Source organism: Mastigoproctus giganteus, chromosome 12 (assembly GCF_048544385.1).
Source record: "Mastigoproctus giganteus isolate SK-2022 chromosome 12, ASM4854438v1, whole genome shotgun sequence".
Classification (NCBI taxonomy): domain Eukaryota; kingdom Metazoa; phylum Arthropoda; class Arachnida; order Uropygi; family Thelyphonidae; genus Mastigoproctus; species Mastigoproctus giganteus.
Genome location: NC_143586.1, coordinates 117,829,896 through 117,845,809, shown reverse-complemented (window position 1 = coordinate 117,845,809; position 15,914 = coordinate 117,829,896). Strand labels below are relative to the sequence as shown.

Here is a 15,914-nt window from a genome sequence, read left to right as displayed (position 1 = left end):
CTCATTTGGTTCATTTTGAGCTTCATCAGCATTTTCTTCTTTTAGTATCACTGCCTGCAAGTCAATAAGTTCTTCATTGCATTCTCTTCTTCCTCTGTTAACTCCTCCAAGCCTTTGGCATCAACCTCCAACTGAAGTAGCTCTGCAACCTTTACAGTCTTATCTGTTAACCTCTTGATATTATGCCGACCGGACTAGCCGAGTGGGTAAAGTACCTGCCCGGCAACCCAAAGGTCGCGGGTTCGATTCCCGCCTCGGGCTTGGATCAAAGTACTACAAAAACCTTGGGAGGTGCAATATGGCCACAGACGCCGATGCGCCAACAACTACCAAATCAATCAATCTTGATATTATGATTCATCTTTTTCAAATCCTTTAAAGCCTTTTATGTGCTGTGGGCATATAAATGACACCATGTGCCATTTAAACAACTTTTATTAATACCGCCCAGGCTGTATTAATGTTTAAGATGGCATAGTAAATATTGTAAGATTTCCAAAAGTCTCTCAACGTAAAATTTTTCTTGTCTACTGCAGACAATGCCTGAGCAAATGTTGTGCATAAATAGTATGCTTTTAAATTTGAAAAAACACCCTGATCCATAGGTTGGATGAGTGAAGTCGTGTTTGGCCGTAGAAATATGACTCTCACGTTCTAGATGATTGAAATCATCTAGATGCATAGGATGTCCAGGAGCATTATTTAATAAAAGCAATATCTTCTAAGGAACATTGTTATCTTTATATTTTTCAAATATTTTTCAACCTTGGGAATGAAGCAGCATTTAAACCAATCCTCAAAGAGAAATATTGTTATCCATGCTCTCTGGTTTGATAGGAAATGCACGGATACAATGGCTTTATTGATGCCCTTAAATGCACGAGGATTTCCAGAATGGTACACAAGCAGTGGTTTTAATCTGTAATCTCCCACTGCATTAGCCACAAGCAAGAGTGTGGCCCTATCTTTTGATGCCTTGAAACCTGGCATTGTATTTTCCTCTTTCTATGTTCCATCTGGCATTTTTTTTCCAATACAGAGCAGTCTCATCGACGTTTAAAGTTTTCTGCATTGAATATCCACCTTCATCAATAATTTTTTCCAACACATCACAAAATTTCTCTGCAGCTGCAGAATCATCATTGATTGCTGACTTCACCGCATACTTTAATGTTTTGGAAACCAGCGCGATGCTTGAACCTATTAAACCACACGTTGCTTATCATGAACTTGGGTTGGGGTTCGCTGTACTTATCCTTAATATCTTCATAAATACTTCTTGCTTTTGCTTGAATGATTATTAGACTCAGGGGCACTCGCTTCTGAATCTGATTTTCCATCCATATTATTAACATTTCCATCTTTGATATAGCACCTGAACACTGTTTTGTGATCACTGTTCATCTTAAGTGCATTGATACTTTGACATGTTCTTTTATATGCGCACTGTCCCTTAAAATAGTATTCACTGTTGAAGCAACATGACCTAATTCCTTTGCAATAGATGACAGACTCTGTCCTGCTTCGTAATTCTAAATTAATCATCTTCATTTCTAAATGAATCTTGTTTCTTTTCTTAGCACTGCCAGCACTTGCACTTTCCATTTGTCCCTTTCCCTTCACTATTTGTAATAAGTAAATAAATAAGAATGAAGAGAAGTTTCTGAAAATTTCGTTTTTTATGTGATTGAAGATTTCAGTGAAGGGGAACTCATTTAACCATAATATCGTAATTTAAAAACCCACAGAATTCCAGTTATTGGTATTACCGCAAATACAATAAGATCGAGTTTGCTACCCATTTATAATAGATTGCGCTAACAGAAAAGCCCAATAAACCAGAAGTGGAAATTGTTTTTTGGTAGTGACCTCCAGAAATGTGTTTTAGAAAAATATCACAAAGGCGTTCAAAAATGGGTTCACATTATGATATTTTCACAATACCTCCATTTATTCCTACGGAATGCACAATACGTTTCCACGATTTTTTCAAATTTTCACTGGCTGGCAAAAACTTACGGTAAGTCAAATTTCTGTAAGTCGAGTATTGCGTAATGTTATTTGGTTTTTAGAAGCATTAGCAACTAAGGCCATATTGCTCTGGTGCGGTGGTCATTCCCTGACCTTTCCGCATCCTCCGTATTTGGTGGTGACGGGCTCGAACCCCGGTCTAATCAAGAAGCGTGTGCTACGCACTGCTGCTCCTTCCCACCTGGCTACGGAGGCGCCTCGAGTATTGCGTAAGTTGGGGGAGTTATTATTATTATTAGCTACATGGTGCAAGGAAGCATGAAGTTTATGCTGTACCAGCCAAAAACAAAATAAATAAAAATTCCCGAGTTACACTGAGAGAGAGAGAGAGAGAGAGAGAGTGTCAAAAGTAGATGGAAATCACCAAGAAATAAAAGAATGATGATATTCAGCTCAGGAGGACCCTGGTTGTGCCAACCCCGTACTCACCAGATGTGAGTCCCTGGGGATTATGTACTTGGATTTCAGGACAATGTTTGATTGATACAGTTGCACATAAAAGACTACTGTACAAATTGGAGCAGTGTAGCATTAAGGTCAAGTTGCTGCTATAGATAAAGGGATAGTTGAGTTTGGGAAGACAGAGAGTGGTAATCATTGGATATTGCTCTTCATGAACTAATGTTATTAGTGGAGTCCCCAGGGTTTGATATTGAGCCCACTGTTGTTTTCTATATTTATCAATGATATTGGTGAAGGTATATCAGGCTTAATGTCCAAGTTTTCAGACCATATAAAGTTTGGCAGGGTGGTTAATAACAGTATGTTACTGCAACAGGATCTAGAAAAGATAGGTGTGATGGACTGAGGTGGCAATTGAAGTTTAACATTGATAAAGTAAAGTACTCATATGGGTAGCAGTAACCCCAGAGCAACATAGCAACCATGTGGTACTACACTCAATTATTTATCAGTAATTATGTAGTCAGATATGAAGTTCTATGATCAGTGCAGACAGGCTACCAGGCCAGTTCATGTGGTTTTGTCAATGATATACAGTAATTTTGCTAGCAGAGATAAGGAGGTGATTATCCCATTGTATAAGGCAATGGTCAGGCCACACCTTGAGTACTGCATACAGGTCTGAAGGCCTCATTATAGGATGGATGTGAAGCTGCTGGAACAAATACAGAGAAGGGCAAGATTAGTGAGCAGAACAAAGGGGCGCTCTGACCAAGAAAGGCTTCAGTTCTGCAAATTGCAGCATCTGGAGACTAGGCACCTGCAACGAGATCTGATTGGGGTGTTTAATGCTCTGAATGGATTGAGCAAGCACAATGCTGATAGGATTCTTCGTCTTGCTCAGACCACACACAAATGGGAGTGGCACAAATTCAAATCGAGGAAGAGTGGTTGCAAAATAGATGTACAAAAGTTTGCCTTTAGCTAGTGGGTGGTTGATTGCTGGAACAAACTTCCATGTGTTGTTGTAGAAGTTGATAGTGTAAATAAATTCAAGGAAGAACTAGACAAACTATTGGAGGGTAGGAATAGGTAAAATGGGAGGTGTCGGGATTTTTTTTTTTTTTTTTTTTTGGCTAATGCTATATAAGCTTTCTTTCTTGCATCATTTTCCACTGCTATTGCTAGGACTAATATTTAGATTTATAAGTCAATAGCTAAAGTGACATGTCACTCTAAAACTGGCACTAATAGTCCAAATGTAGGAAATAAAGTATGTGTGCACGCTTGACAACCTGTGTGCCTCTCCTTTACATTCATGCAAAGGATAAATGAATGTGCGAGAGCAAGGCTAGCTCCAGTGCACTGGCATTAGCATTAGCCTTGATTTGATTATCAGCAGTGATTCTTCATGCATTAAGAATCTGCGGATAAATGAACCACTAGGTGGCAATGATCACAGTGTGCTGAAGTGGGATTTACTCAAAGAGGTAACTACCATTAGGGGTAAAGGGAAGGGTTATTGCTTTCATAAAGACGACTACGATGGACTGAGACAGTATTTAAATTCTATACAGTGGGACCAACTGATGGTGTTACCAACAGCAAATGCAAAATGGGAAGCATTCAAAGAACTTTTCTTGGAAGCTACTAGGCTTTACATACCAACTAAGAAATATTGTTCAAGGTTTAGGCCTAAATGGATGTCAGATGAACTGATGAGGCATATGGCAGAGAAGAAACATGCATGGGATACATACAAATTAACACATGACACAGAAGCCTATGATAGATACAAGTTGATCTGTAACCAAGTTACAAAGGAGGTTAGGCAGGTGAAGGCAGATTACGAGAAATCTTTGGCAAGGGATGCAAAGAAAAACAGCAAAGAGTTCTTTACTTATGTAAACTCTAGAAGGAAGGGGATGAATCAGATTGGTCCACTTGATATCGATGGGTCAACTGTTGATGATCCTGCTCAGGTAGCTAACAAACTAAATGAATATTTTGCATCAACATTCACACATGAGGAGTTATTTAGCGATGGGAAAGCCAGAGGTGTATTCAACTCTAGCAGTAAGCTAGAGAATCTTTTAATAACTGAGAGTAAAGTGGAGGAGAAATTGTTGAAGATAAACACAAGAAAGGCACACGGGGTGGATGGGATCTATCCAGTTATATTAAAGGAGGCAGCAGAGGAAGTAAGCAAACCCTTAGCCATAATTATGAGAGCTTCCTTGGACTCAGGGGAGGTACCCACAGACTGGAGATGTGCAAATGTGACCCCAATTCACAAAGGAGAATTAAAGGCTGACACAAGTAATTATAGACCTGTGAGTTTAACTTCTGTTCCAGGAAAATGAATGGAGGCACTGGTTAAAGAAGCACTGCAGGATCATTTAGACAAGACTTCAGTTATAGCTCGGACACAGCATGGTTTTGTTAAGGGGAGGTCTTGCCTGACCATTTTGATTAGATACTATGATGCAGTCACAAAGGAACTGTATGCAGGGAATAACTTTGATATTATATACTTGGATCTTAGAAAGGCTTTTGATACTGTTGCACATGGAAGACTGCTGCACAAATTGGAGCAGTGTGACATTGGAGGCAAATTGCTGCTGTGGATAAAGGGGTGGCTGAGGGGGAGAAGACAGAGAGTGGTAATCAATGGACACTGCTCATCGTGGACTAATGTTATTAGTGGAGACCCTCAGGGCTCAGTGTTGGGTCCGTTATTGTTTTCTGTATTCATAAATGATATTGATGATGGTATATCAAGCTTAATGTCGAAGTTTGCAGACGATACAAAGGTAGGCAGGGTTGTCAAGGACACTACTGACACTATGCTGCTGCAACAGGAACTGGAAAGGTTGAGCAGATGGGCTGAGAGGTGGCAAATGAAGTTTAACATTGACAAATGTAAAGTACTACACATGGGAAACAGCAAACCCAGAGCAACGTATCAACTCTGTGGTACTACACTGATAGTGGTAGAGAATGAAAGGGAACTGGGGGTGGTTGTGCAGGCAGATATGAAGTTCTCTGAGCAGTGCAGATGGGCTGCAAGAGTAGCTCATGGTGTATTGTCAATGATATATAGGAATTTTTCTAGCAGGGATAAGGAGGTGATTATTCCCTTGTATAAGGCAATGGTCAGGCCACACCTAGAGTACTGTATACAGGTCTGGAGGCCTCATTTCAAGAAGGATGTAGAGCTGCTGGAATGAGTACAGAGAAGGGCAACAAGATTAGTGAATGGAACAAAGGGGTGCTCTTATGAAGAAAGGCTTAAGTTTTGCAAATTACAGTGTCTGGAGACTAGGCACCAGCGAGGCGATCTGATAGAGGTGTATAAAGCCTTGAATGGTTTGAGCATGCTCAATGCTGATGGGATTCTTCCTCATGCTCAGAATAATCACCTGAGAGGGCATAAATTCAAATTGAGGAAAGACGGATGTAGGATAGACGTGTGGAAATTTGCCTTTAGCCAGCGGGTGGTTGGTTGGTGGAACAGACTTCCATCCCTTGTCGTGGAAGTTGATAACCTAAATAAGTTTAAGGCTCAGCTGTACAGGTATTTAGAACGAACAGAGGGGTGAAGTGGAAGTGGTTTTTTTTTTTTTTTTTTTTTTTTGGCTGATGCTGCATAAGCTTGCTTTCTTGCATCAAATGCCTTTACTAATGCTAATGCCTTGTGCATTGTTTATTCACAATGAATAAGATAATGTATTAAAATGTAATAATAAACTTTTTATTGCAGTCATATAAACTTGAAACTAAATGGTCAGGAAGTCGTCTATCTGTTAAGAGATTACTACAGTTTAAATCACTGTTGCTCAGTGCTAATTATCTCTATAAAGTGCATCGCATCCTATAACCTCTACCAATTCTTTGAACACATGCACAATTCCTCTCAGTGATAGGGATGTTCCAATACGTAAGAGAAGGGAGATGACATAAGAGAGCAATTGACTGGTCCAAGTAATTTATCGTATCCTCTTAACATCAGTATTTATGTACATTTTAAACCTTTAAATTTTTTAAAGATTAAAATTAAAAAATAAAAAAAACTACAAAACAAAAAGAAAAAATAAATTTTTATAAAAAATTTATATTCATTTTCAAAATGCCTCCATAATGCATGGAGTGCTTACTTTTTCATTTGATAAAATCCCTTTCTCCCCTTATAATTTAAAATTTTTTTACATTAACTTTCTGCTGCTAGTATGGCATCATACACCACATTTAAAAATTTTTTTATTCTTTTAAATTTGTAAATTAAATCATATCCTCCTATTATTCTCTAACTGGTTATACAACATTTTCTGTTTTCAGTTCAGTACACTATAAATTACAAGACAATTTTTTTGGCATTTAACAGATGCTATTCCCATATGACATGTTTTTTTTTTTGTTTTTGTTTTTTTTTTGTTTTTTTTTTTGTAGTTATTGGCGCATCGGCTTCTGTGGCCATAGTGCACCTTCCAAGGTTTTTTTCAGTACTTTGATCCAAGCCCGAGGCGGGATTTGAACCCGCGACCTTTGGGTTGCCAGGCAGGTGCTTTACCCACCCGGCTAGCCCGGTCGGCATATGACATGTGAGACATCAGTGAAAAGTGTTAATCTGGTTATAGAGCTTTGGGTTTACTGGCTAAACATGAACAGCCGATAAAAATAGAGACATTCACATTGTATCTGCCAGATACTATGCAAACATCTGTGTTTCAGTCAGAGGGATAAGTGACCTTTAAATTTCAAAAAAATACAAAACATTTATTATTATTATTATTATTATTATTGGGCTCTCATTTATTTTTGTTTGATACTCTTTAAATGAGTTTAGTAAATTACAATTAATAGATTACCATTTTCAATTCAGTAAAAAATCTAAAAATTATTTTTTTATAATTATAAGAAAGAGGGATATCTTGCCAACCCTACACAAACAGCTTGTTGTTGTTATTATTATTATTATTATTATTCGGTTTAACGACACTAGGGCTACTAAGGCCAAATTGTGTCTGTTCATCGTTAATTCACAAAAAAAAGCATATTGTAAGAGAGGTTAAATTTTATGCTTCTGTACAAGCCAATATGTTTTAGACATAATAAAAGTTCTTCAATATTTGCTTCATTTCCTAAGAAATGAAATAAATCAGATGATATATTCAATGTGGAGAGTGAATGAAAAGTGTTTGACCGGATGGTTGAATGTAAAGGACAATCAACCAGAAAATGATGGACCGTAAGTTGTGTTTGACAGGATGAACACTGTGGTGGGTTTTCTCCCAATAATAGAAAGAGATGAGTATGATGAGTGTGCCCAATTATGAGTCTTGCCAGTACCACTTCCTCTCGTTTGTTTTGTTTTGTATCCAGAGAGCCACAGCTTTGGATCTTTTTTATCTGGTAAAGTTTATTGTTGGTGTCACTTTTCCAGGTCTCTGACCATCTATTGTAGCACACTTTGCATATGACAGACTTATAGTCAGAGTAAGGAACCTGAGGATGTTGTGAGAGAGCAGGTTGAGGATTTTTAGCGGCAAAGTCAGCACTTTCATTTCTCGGAATGCCTGAATGGCCAGGGATCCAGAAAAACTGATTGACTGATTGGACACACTGCAAGCGAATAGCTGGGAAAGAATCTGTTTCAATGTAGGATGAAAAGAGGAGAAATTCTTCCTTATGGCAGAGGCAGCACTAAGAGGATCTGTGTAAATTATGGCAGATGAGGTGGAAAGCTCAATAATCTTACTAAGCACTAACTTAATGGCATATAATTCAGCTGTGAAGACACTACAAGCAAGTGGTAGTGTGGCTGAACTTGTACATAAAGGAAAAACTGAGACAGCACCTACCATACTCTCAGTTTTGGAACCATCCATATAAATTTTACAGGCATGGTTGTTCATAGTGGCATGAGCTGAATGTAACTGTCTGATATTGCAGGGAGGTATATTATTTTTCCACCACTGGAGGAAGTGTATATCTTGAGAGACAGACACATATGTCCAAGGAGCAACAGGTTTAGTTGTATCTTGGAAAATTTCATTTAAATTGACATTCGACGTCTCAACAAGCTCTTTGATCCTGAGCGAGGTAGGTCTATTTTCATTTGGCTTGCTCTCATAGAAGGATTCCCAACGAGTATTATAGAGATATTCCCAACTTGGGTGCGATGGTAGACTCTGGATCTTAACAGTGTAGTGGAGCAGTAGTGTTTTTCTGCGCAGGTGTAATGAGGGATCATGCACTTCAATATACAGATTTGGGATCGGAGAAGACCTGAAAGCTCCCAGCGCAGTCCTCAGAGCACTGTGATGGATCATATTTAGCCGTTTTAAAGTAGTGCTCTTGGCAGAGTCGTACACTGGACAACCATAATCTAGCCGTGAACGTATTAAACTTCTATAAAGATGCAGAAAAGTATACCGATCAGTTCCCCATGACATAGATGAGACCGATCGAAATATATTCAAATGTTTTATACAAGAAGTTCTCAAATAAGTGATGTGTGCTTGGAAATTTAGTTTGTAGTCTAATATTATTCCAAGAAATGTAACAGTATTAACAAGTGGGATTGGAGTATTGTTTATTTGTAGTTCAGGTTTGGGTTCTCGTTTCTTGCAAAAGTGAGTGACAGTGCATTTCTTTTCAATAGTTGGTAGCCATTCCACGAAGTCCAGGATTCTATTTTGGTTATGGCAAGTTGGAGCTGCCGTTCAATAGTATTCATGCTTTGAGACTGACAGGAAATGGTAAGGTCATCTGCATACATATAAGTTTGAATGATTTTTGATAGCAAAATCTTTCCCAGAGGATTAAAGTAGAAGAATCCTATTATGTTAGGCAAGATGAATTCCTATGTTGTGGATCAGGATTTAAAAATAAAAAAAAAGAAAGAAAAGGCCAGCTGCATCAACCAAGAAAAAAACTGTAAACCATTAAAGCAAACCAAAGTAAAATATAAAAAATGCTTGTTTACATTTCTTTTTTTGAAATAAAATTAAGAGTAACTCATACATGTAAGCACATTCATTTCCAAAAATCAAGCATTGCTCCTTTTTTGAAAGAATTTTCTGTGCTCCAAAATGTTAAGCACTACAGAAAAAATGTTTCATCTGTTGTGTATTCAATTACTCTTAAGTTTAAGGTATGCAATTAGCATTTAATTTCCCTTGCCTTTACTTGTTACATTCATGCTCATAACTCTGAAGACCTTTTATCACACATAACTTGTATACAAGTTCAAACATATATCTTTTTATTCTTCCAGTGTCACAATAATTTCCACTCTCATTTAAACCTGGCTACTTATTTTTCACCCTATCTTCCGCTAGAGCAGCACCACACAAATCCATGTGTCAGGTATGCAGCAATACATTTTCATATAGCATGCATCAGACCTGTAACAACAGTGTGCTTTCCACAAAATGGTATATCTAATAATAAAGTGACAAGTAATAATGGCATAAGCATATACAATTTCTTTTTTGATAATCAAATATCTTTATATTTGATTAACAAAATATAGTTTATATTTTTATTCTTTATTTAGTTTATACATCTCAGCCCACACGACTTGGAGTGGGGCTGAGGTGTAGCACCCACACCACATGGAGGAATGCCGCCCCTCTATGTTACCAGGCAATACTAGGTGGTAGATAACTCTCATCAACCGGTGCAATACCACCACTTTGCTTATTGGAGGTTTGAAGTGGTGGAATCCATGTTTAGTCTCTAGAGCTAAGTTCTGGTCAACCCTTCCCTATATCTTCCATCATACAGTATGATTGATGACTTTTGAGGTTATGATGAACATCGTGGCGAGATCCAATATTCCTTACATTTCGAGGGTACAGCTCTAAAACAGTGTTCGCAGGCCGGTCACTAGTTAGTACACCGAACCGAACCTATTGGTAACTCTCTAGGAGGCTTCCGGATCAGCTAGTGTATAATCTTGCTACCTCTACTCTGCCAGATAGTGACTGGAGGGATTCCAAGTAGTGTGTATGCGGGGAGCATTGTCGAGGCCACGTTATGTCAAGAATCTGGGTATATTCTTACTGTGTGTACGCCATATCCAAAAATTTCATTACTTCCTGCAGCATGTCCCACTCTCTTTTTCTTACTATTGAATACACCATGAATTGTCAAACTAATAGAGCAAGCTTATCTGCGAAAAGATCTAAACCTCCCAAGCAGTTCCTAATTCATTTCACAAATATACGTGGTCTCAATTCTAATCTCAACGATGTCCATTTCTACTTGCAGTCTGCCAAACCCCATGTACTTTTTCTGAAGAATCTCAGTTATTGGTTGATTCAACTACTGCTCATCTCAGATGCCCAAATTATTCGCTGTATGATTCCTTTCGACTCAAAGGTGGTACTTGTGCATATATCTGTTTGGATATTCCCTGTCAGAGACTTGGCAATTTGGAATCTCCTCTCTTTGATCTTCTCTGGCTTAAAATCTCTATACATCATTGTGTCAAATTCATATGTTGTCTGTACCGTTTTCCCAACTCCACTAATCACTTGGAGCTCTTTGCAACTTGACTTTCTCCAGTCCAACTTTCCTAACAGTGAGGTAATTTTCCTTGGTGATTTTAATGTTCACAACTCCAGCTGGCTTCCGTTTTCTAGTCACACCAACCCAGCTGGTCGAGATGCTGAGGCTTTTGCAATTACTAATGACCTTGCACAGATTGTTCATTTACCTACAAGAATACCAGACAATCCTAATCATACAACCAATACGCTTGATCTTTTTCTTACAAACAACCCTTCTAAAATACACGGTCAAAGTGAGAGGTTCTTTAGGCACTTCAGATCACAACTTGGTGATTGTCTCTTCTCCAATGGAGCCTTTATCTCATGGCTATTCCCAACCTCGTGTTGTTTGGCATTACAAGAATGCAAAATGGGATGACCTGCGAGACTTATTTTCTTCTTTTCCTTGGTCGGATTACTGTTTCAAAACTTCTGATGTCAACGTTTGCTCAGATCGTGTCAGTGAAATTATTCTTGCAGGAATGGAATCCCACACTCCACTTTAAAATCTTGTCCTTTAAATAAACCTTGATTTTCCAATAAATGTGCCAAGGCTGTTCAAGAGAAGAATGTTGCATATCGTAATTGGCTTGTTTCTAATTCTCCAGTTCTCCTTGAACAATTCTCCTTGTTTCTAATTTTCTGCTACACCAAAGCTCGCAACAATTGTAAAGCAGTTATTAATCAGTCCAAACTAGAGTTTGAACAGGCTAAGAGTAGAAAACTTGCTTCTTGCCCTAATGATAGTCGAGGATTCTTGGTCTCTTGCCAAAGGTATTGTTGCAACTTTTGCCCATCTCTGCTCCCACCTCTGTCCAAACCAGATGGTTGTTGTCACTTCAGCCAAGGATAAAGCTGACCTGCTAGCATCCCATTTTCCTTCCAACTCATGTATTAATGATCTTGGTAAAACACCTCCCACCATTTCCAACACACACACACCATTCAATGCCTCCTGTGGTCTTCCGTCAAAAGGATGTCAGAAGGATTTTGAAGAATCTTAATGCTAAGAAAACTCAAGGTCCCGATTGTATTTCTCCACTTGTTCTCAAAACCTGTGCTCCTGAACTTACTCCTATTCTTTGCCGCCTTTTTTCACTTTCTTATTCCAAAGGTGTTTTTCCTTCTGCTTGGAAATTTACTCATATCCAGCCAGTTTCTAAAAAGGGTGACAAATCCCTCCCATCCAATTATCGTCCCATTGCAATTACTTCTACTATTTCTAAAGTAATGGAGAAATCAATTAACCGCCAACTCTTAAACTACCCAGAAACCTTCTGTCTGATCAACGATTGCCAGTATAGATTCCGTCAGTGTCGATCCACTGGTGATATTATGGCTTACGTTACCCATTTATATACTAATTCAATGGAAAGGTTTGGTGAAACACAAGTAGTTGCTCTTGACATCTCAAAGGCTTTCGACCGTGTTTGGCATGAAGGTCTTCTAAACAAGCTTCCATCTTATGGTTTGCCAACTGCTTTTAGTAATTGGTTATCCAGTTTTCTCTCTGATCGCTCACTGAGGGTTATGGTAGATGGCTCTCTGTCTTCTAACTTCTTCACTAATGCCGGTGTCCCCCAAGGTTCAGTTCTTTCTCCCACTCTTTTCCTCTTGTATATTAATGACCTTCTTCCATTGACTGGAAATCCTATCCATAGTTTTGCCGATAATAGCACATTGCATTCCACTTTCCATTTTGAGAAACCTTGTCCTGCTCAATCAGCTTCAACTTCTCGAAAATCTGCTACCAATTTCTTAAATGCTGATCTTCGGGTAATTCTCCAGTGGGGCAAAGACAACTTAGTTGATTTCAACCCTTCTAAAACTCAGTCTTGTCTTATATCTCGCAAAAAAGGATTCTTCTGCTCCTATGCTTATCTTTAGTGACACTCCGATTTCTAGGCAAAATGATATATCTCTTTTGGGGATTACCTGACTTCTAATCTCTCTTGGCACAAGCACATTACAAATTACATTGGCCAAAAAAAAAAAAAAAAAAAAAAGAACAGTATGTGCTTTCCTCCTCACATTAGTAACTATCTAGTTGGCCTATGAATTTCATCAACTAACTTCAGAGGCAGCTTATTCCAGTAGTCAGCAACACGCTGGGTTAAAGAAACTTCCTACAGTTGTCTAAACCTCTTCCCCCTGTAATTTGAATTAAGGCCCCTAGTTCTGGAATTCTTTATAACAGTTGAAATGCTACCCTCAATCATTTTATTAACCCCTCTCAAAGCCTTTTAAATCTCAGTCAGGTCCTCTGCATCTCAAAAACTTGGTTTTCTCTTTCGCTCTCAGCGTTACTTTTCTTCCAAACAGCTGCTCACTCTGTATAAATTGCAAATCTGCCCAGCCATGGAATATTGTTCCCACATCTGGGGTGGTGCCCCCAAAACCTCTCTCAGGCCTCTTGATTCCATTCAGAAGAGGGCAGTTAGGTTAATTAATGATTCATCTCTAACAGAGTTTCTCCACTCGCTGTCTCATAGACGTACTGTTTCTGCTGCATGCCTCTTCTACAGATACTTCCATGGTCACTGTTCTTCTGAATTGGCTTCTATAATTCCCGCTCTCTCTTTCAAAACAGTCCATTTACTGTCCAACTTCAAACACTCACAGAACCAACTTTTCATCTTCCTTGTTTATTCATTCAACTGCCGTTATCTGGAACAATCTTCCTTCATACGTATTTCCTGCAAATTACAGTCTATAGAAGTTTAAGTCCAATGTCAACAAATATCTTCTTTCGTCTTCTCAATCTCCAACCCAAGCACCGTACTAAGTACTATAGGTTCTAATACCTCTCGTGTTTGGGGTTTAAATAAAAAAAAAAAAAAAAAAAAGCCTCCTTGTGGGCATGTGTGTAACTTTAGCAATAAAATATACTTACTAATTTAACTATAATAACACAGATACGTAAATAAAGAGATAAAATATTCTACAAAATAATAAAATCGCAGATTAAACTCATTAGGAGGACATTAATTAGACAAAAAAGAAAAGATATTTCAGTATCTTTTCTTTTCTTTTTTTTTGAATTTTCTAGAAGCAATAATTTTTTCTTAATCAGAACTAAGTAAAAGTCCATCCATACAGCTCACTTCTTAATTTGCAATTTCTTTGTGTTAGTAACACCTAAATAATTGAGTAGAAGGCCACATGATTTAGCTAGACTTTCTGGTGTCAGTTACAATGAGTGGCCAGTCCACAGTGCTGACTTACAAAGCAGCTGGCTCTAAACACATTCTGCTACACAAACACTACCAGTGTTGCTGATATGTTGGCTGTTTTTCTCTGTTTGAATTTCTCCAAAAAAATGTTTTTATGCCATGATCACAAAATTAAATGGTATATGCATATGATTTCAAAATTAAGTGACTTATTGCTCCTGCTTTGACTTTACTGTCATTGTGTATTTTGTTCATATATGCAAGTAAAATAAAGACTATTTATAAACAAAAACTTAAATACAAAAATTAAAAACATAAATTTGATGTTCTTTCTCTCATATTTGTTGTTCTCATATTTTTTTACAGTTTGGGTGATTGTACCTCACTTTCCTCTTTGACATTTTATTTTATAATAATAATTTTTCTGTTTATACTCCGGGACGACCAAACGGTCAGAGGAGTTCTCAAGATAGAGAGAATACAAGAAACAGCACTGTATTCAGCAGTCATGGGCTTGAACCCCATTCACTCAAGGCATGTGTACTTACGCACCTGCGTGCCTGACCACTCGGCTATGGCAGCCGAGTTGCATTAGCACAGATTTTTTTCCCCATAGAAGGATCAAAACTCCTCATTGATGCTCCTCTTAATTAGAGCACAAACATATGAGTATTTAAATATACATAAACTAATGTATTCAGTTTATTTTAGTAATAAGTTGTTCCCATTGTTTTACTTTTAGATAAAGGCTGCAACTGCAGGACCACCTCCAAGTACTGCAAACCTGTACGTATCTCAATTTCAAGTACCAAATTTTGAAGATCCAAGTGAGCCTATCTATACAGATCCTTCACTCTTTGAGCGATCTCGAAGTTTGCAAAGCATGACAACAACTTCTTTGGGCAAGATGATAGGAGATATGGAATGATGTTAGCAGCAAACTGTTGTTATCATAATTTGATATAATTAACTCTACTATAGCTTGTTCAAATTCACTTTCTACAATGAGAGGGAATGATTACAATGGTTTAAGAACATCATCTGTTGAAAAATTATCAGCCAGTTGTCCTGGGGAAACAGGCTTTTTGAGTTTATCTTGATTCCTTCACTGGTAATCTTAAATTAATACCAACATACTGGGTAACTCTGCTATTATTATAAGTTATGAGAAATTATCATCTTACAAGTAATTTAAAATTTATTTTGTTTTTAATAATTTTGATTCACATAATGTATTAAATTTATATTGTGTACATTGTAACACTTGTAACTTTGTGGATAACACTAACATTCATTCATAGAAATAATATAAACAAATTTACATTTTTTTTGTCTAGATGTCTTCTGTATATAAATTTTTGAATTGTTTGTATGAAAATGCAGTATACATTAAATTATTATGTAAAAAATCTGGGAATCAATTAAAAAATTAAGAAATTGCTCATTAAAGTATGGAAGCAAATATTTGTATGGGTGGATCAGTATTTATTTAAACTATAGAAGCAAACTGTTAATGTGTAGCCAGCATACTGTTAATACTTGAAAAAATGTATGCCACCCCAAAGAGCTCTGTTTTATTCTTTGTCATCACCACTAAGGATAATGACCAAAACATATTCATCTTTTACTGTTTGTAAAAAATAAGTTCAGTATGTTTGCCTTTCTTATTTTCATGTATGGCAAAACTTCTATAAAACAGACACCACTGAAACAGAAGAAAGTGTTCACTATAGAAAGTATCCAATTTGCA

General features: G+C 37.6%; 1 protein-coding gene across 1 annotated transcript in view; it reads left to right on the top strand.

The window, feature by feature from the left end:
* nompA (no mechanoreceptor potential A) overlaps nt 1–15,092 on the top strand; it is a 672,626-nt gene extending 657,534 nt beyond the window's left edge. Inside the window, exon 15 of the mRNA XM_090385870.1 lies at nt 14,907–15,092. Coding sequence (XP_090241996.1) covers nt 14,907–15,092 — 186 coding nt within the window. The remainder of the gene's footprint in view (nt 1–14,906) is intronic.
* Nucleotides 15,093–15,914: the final 822 nt, after the last annotated feature.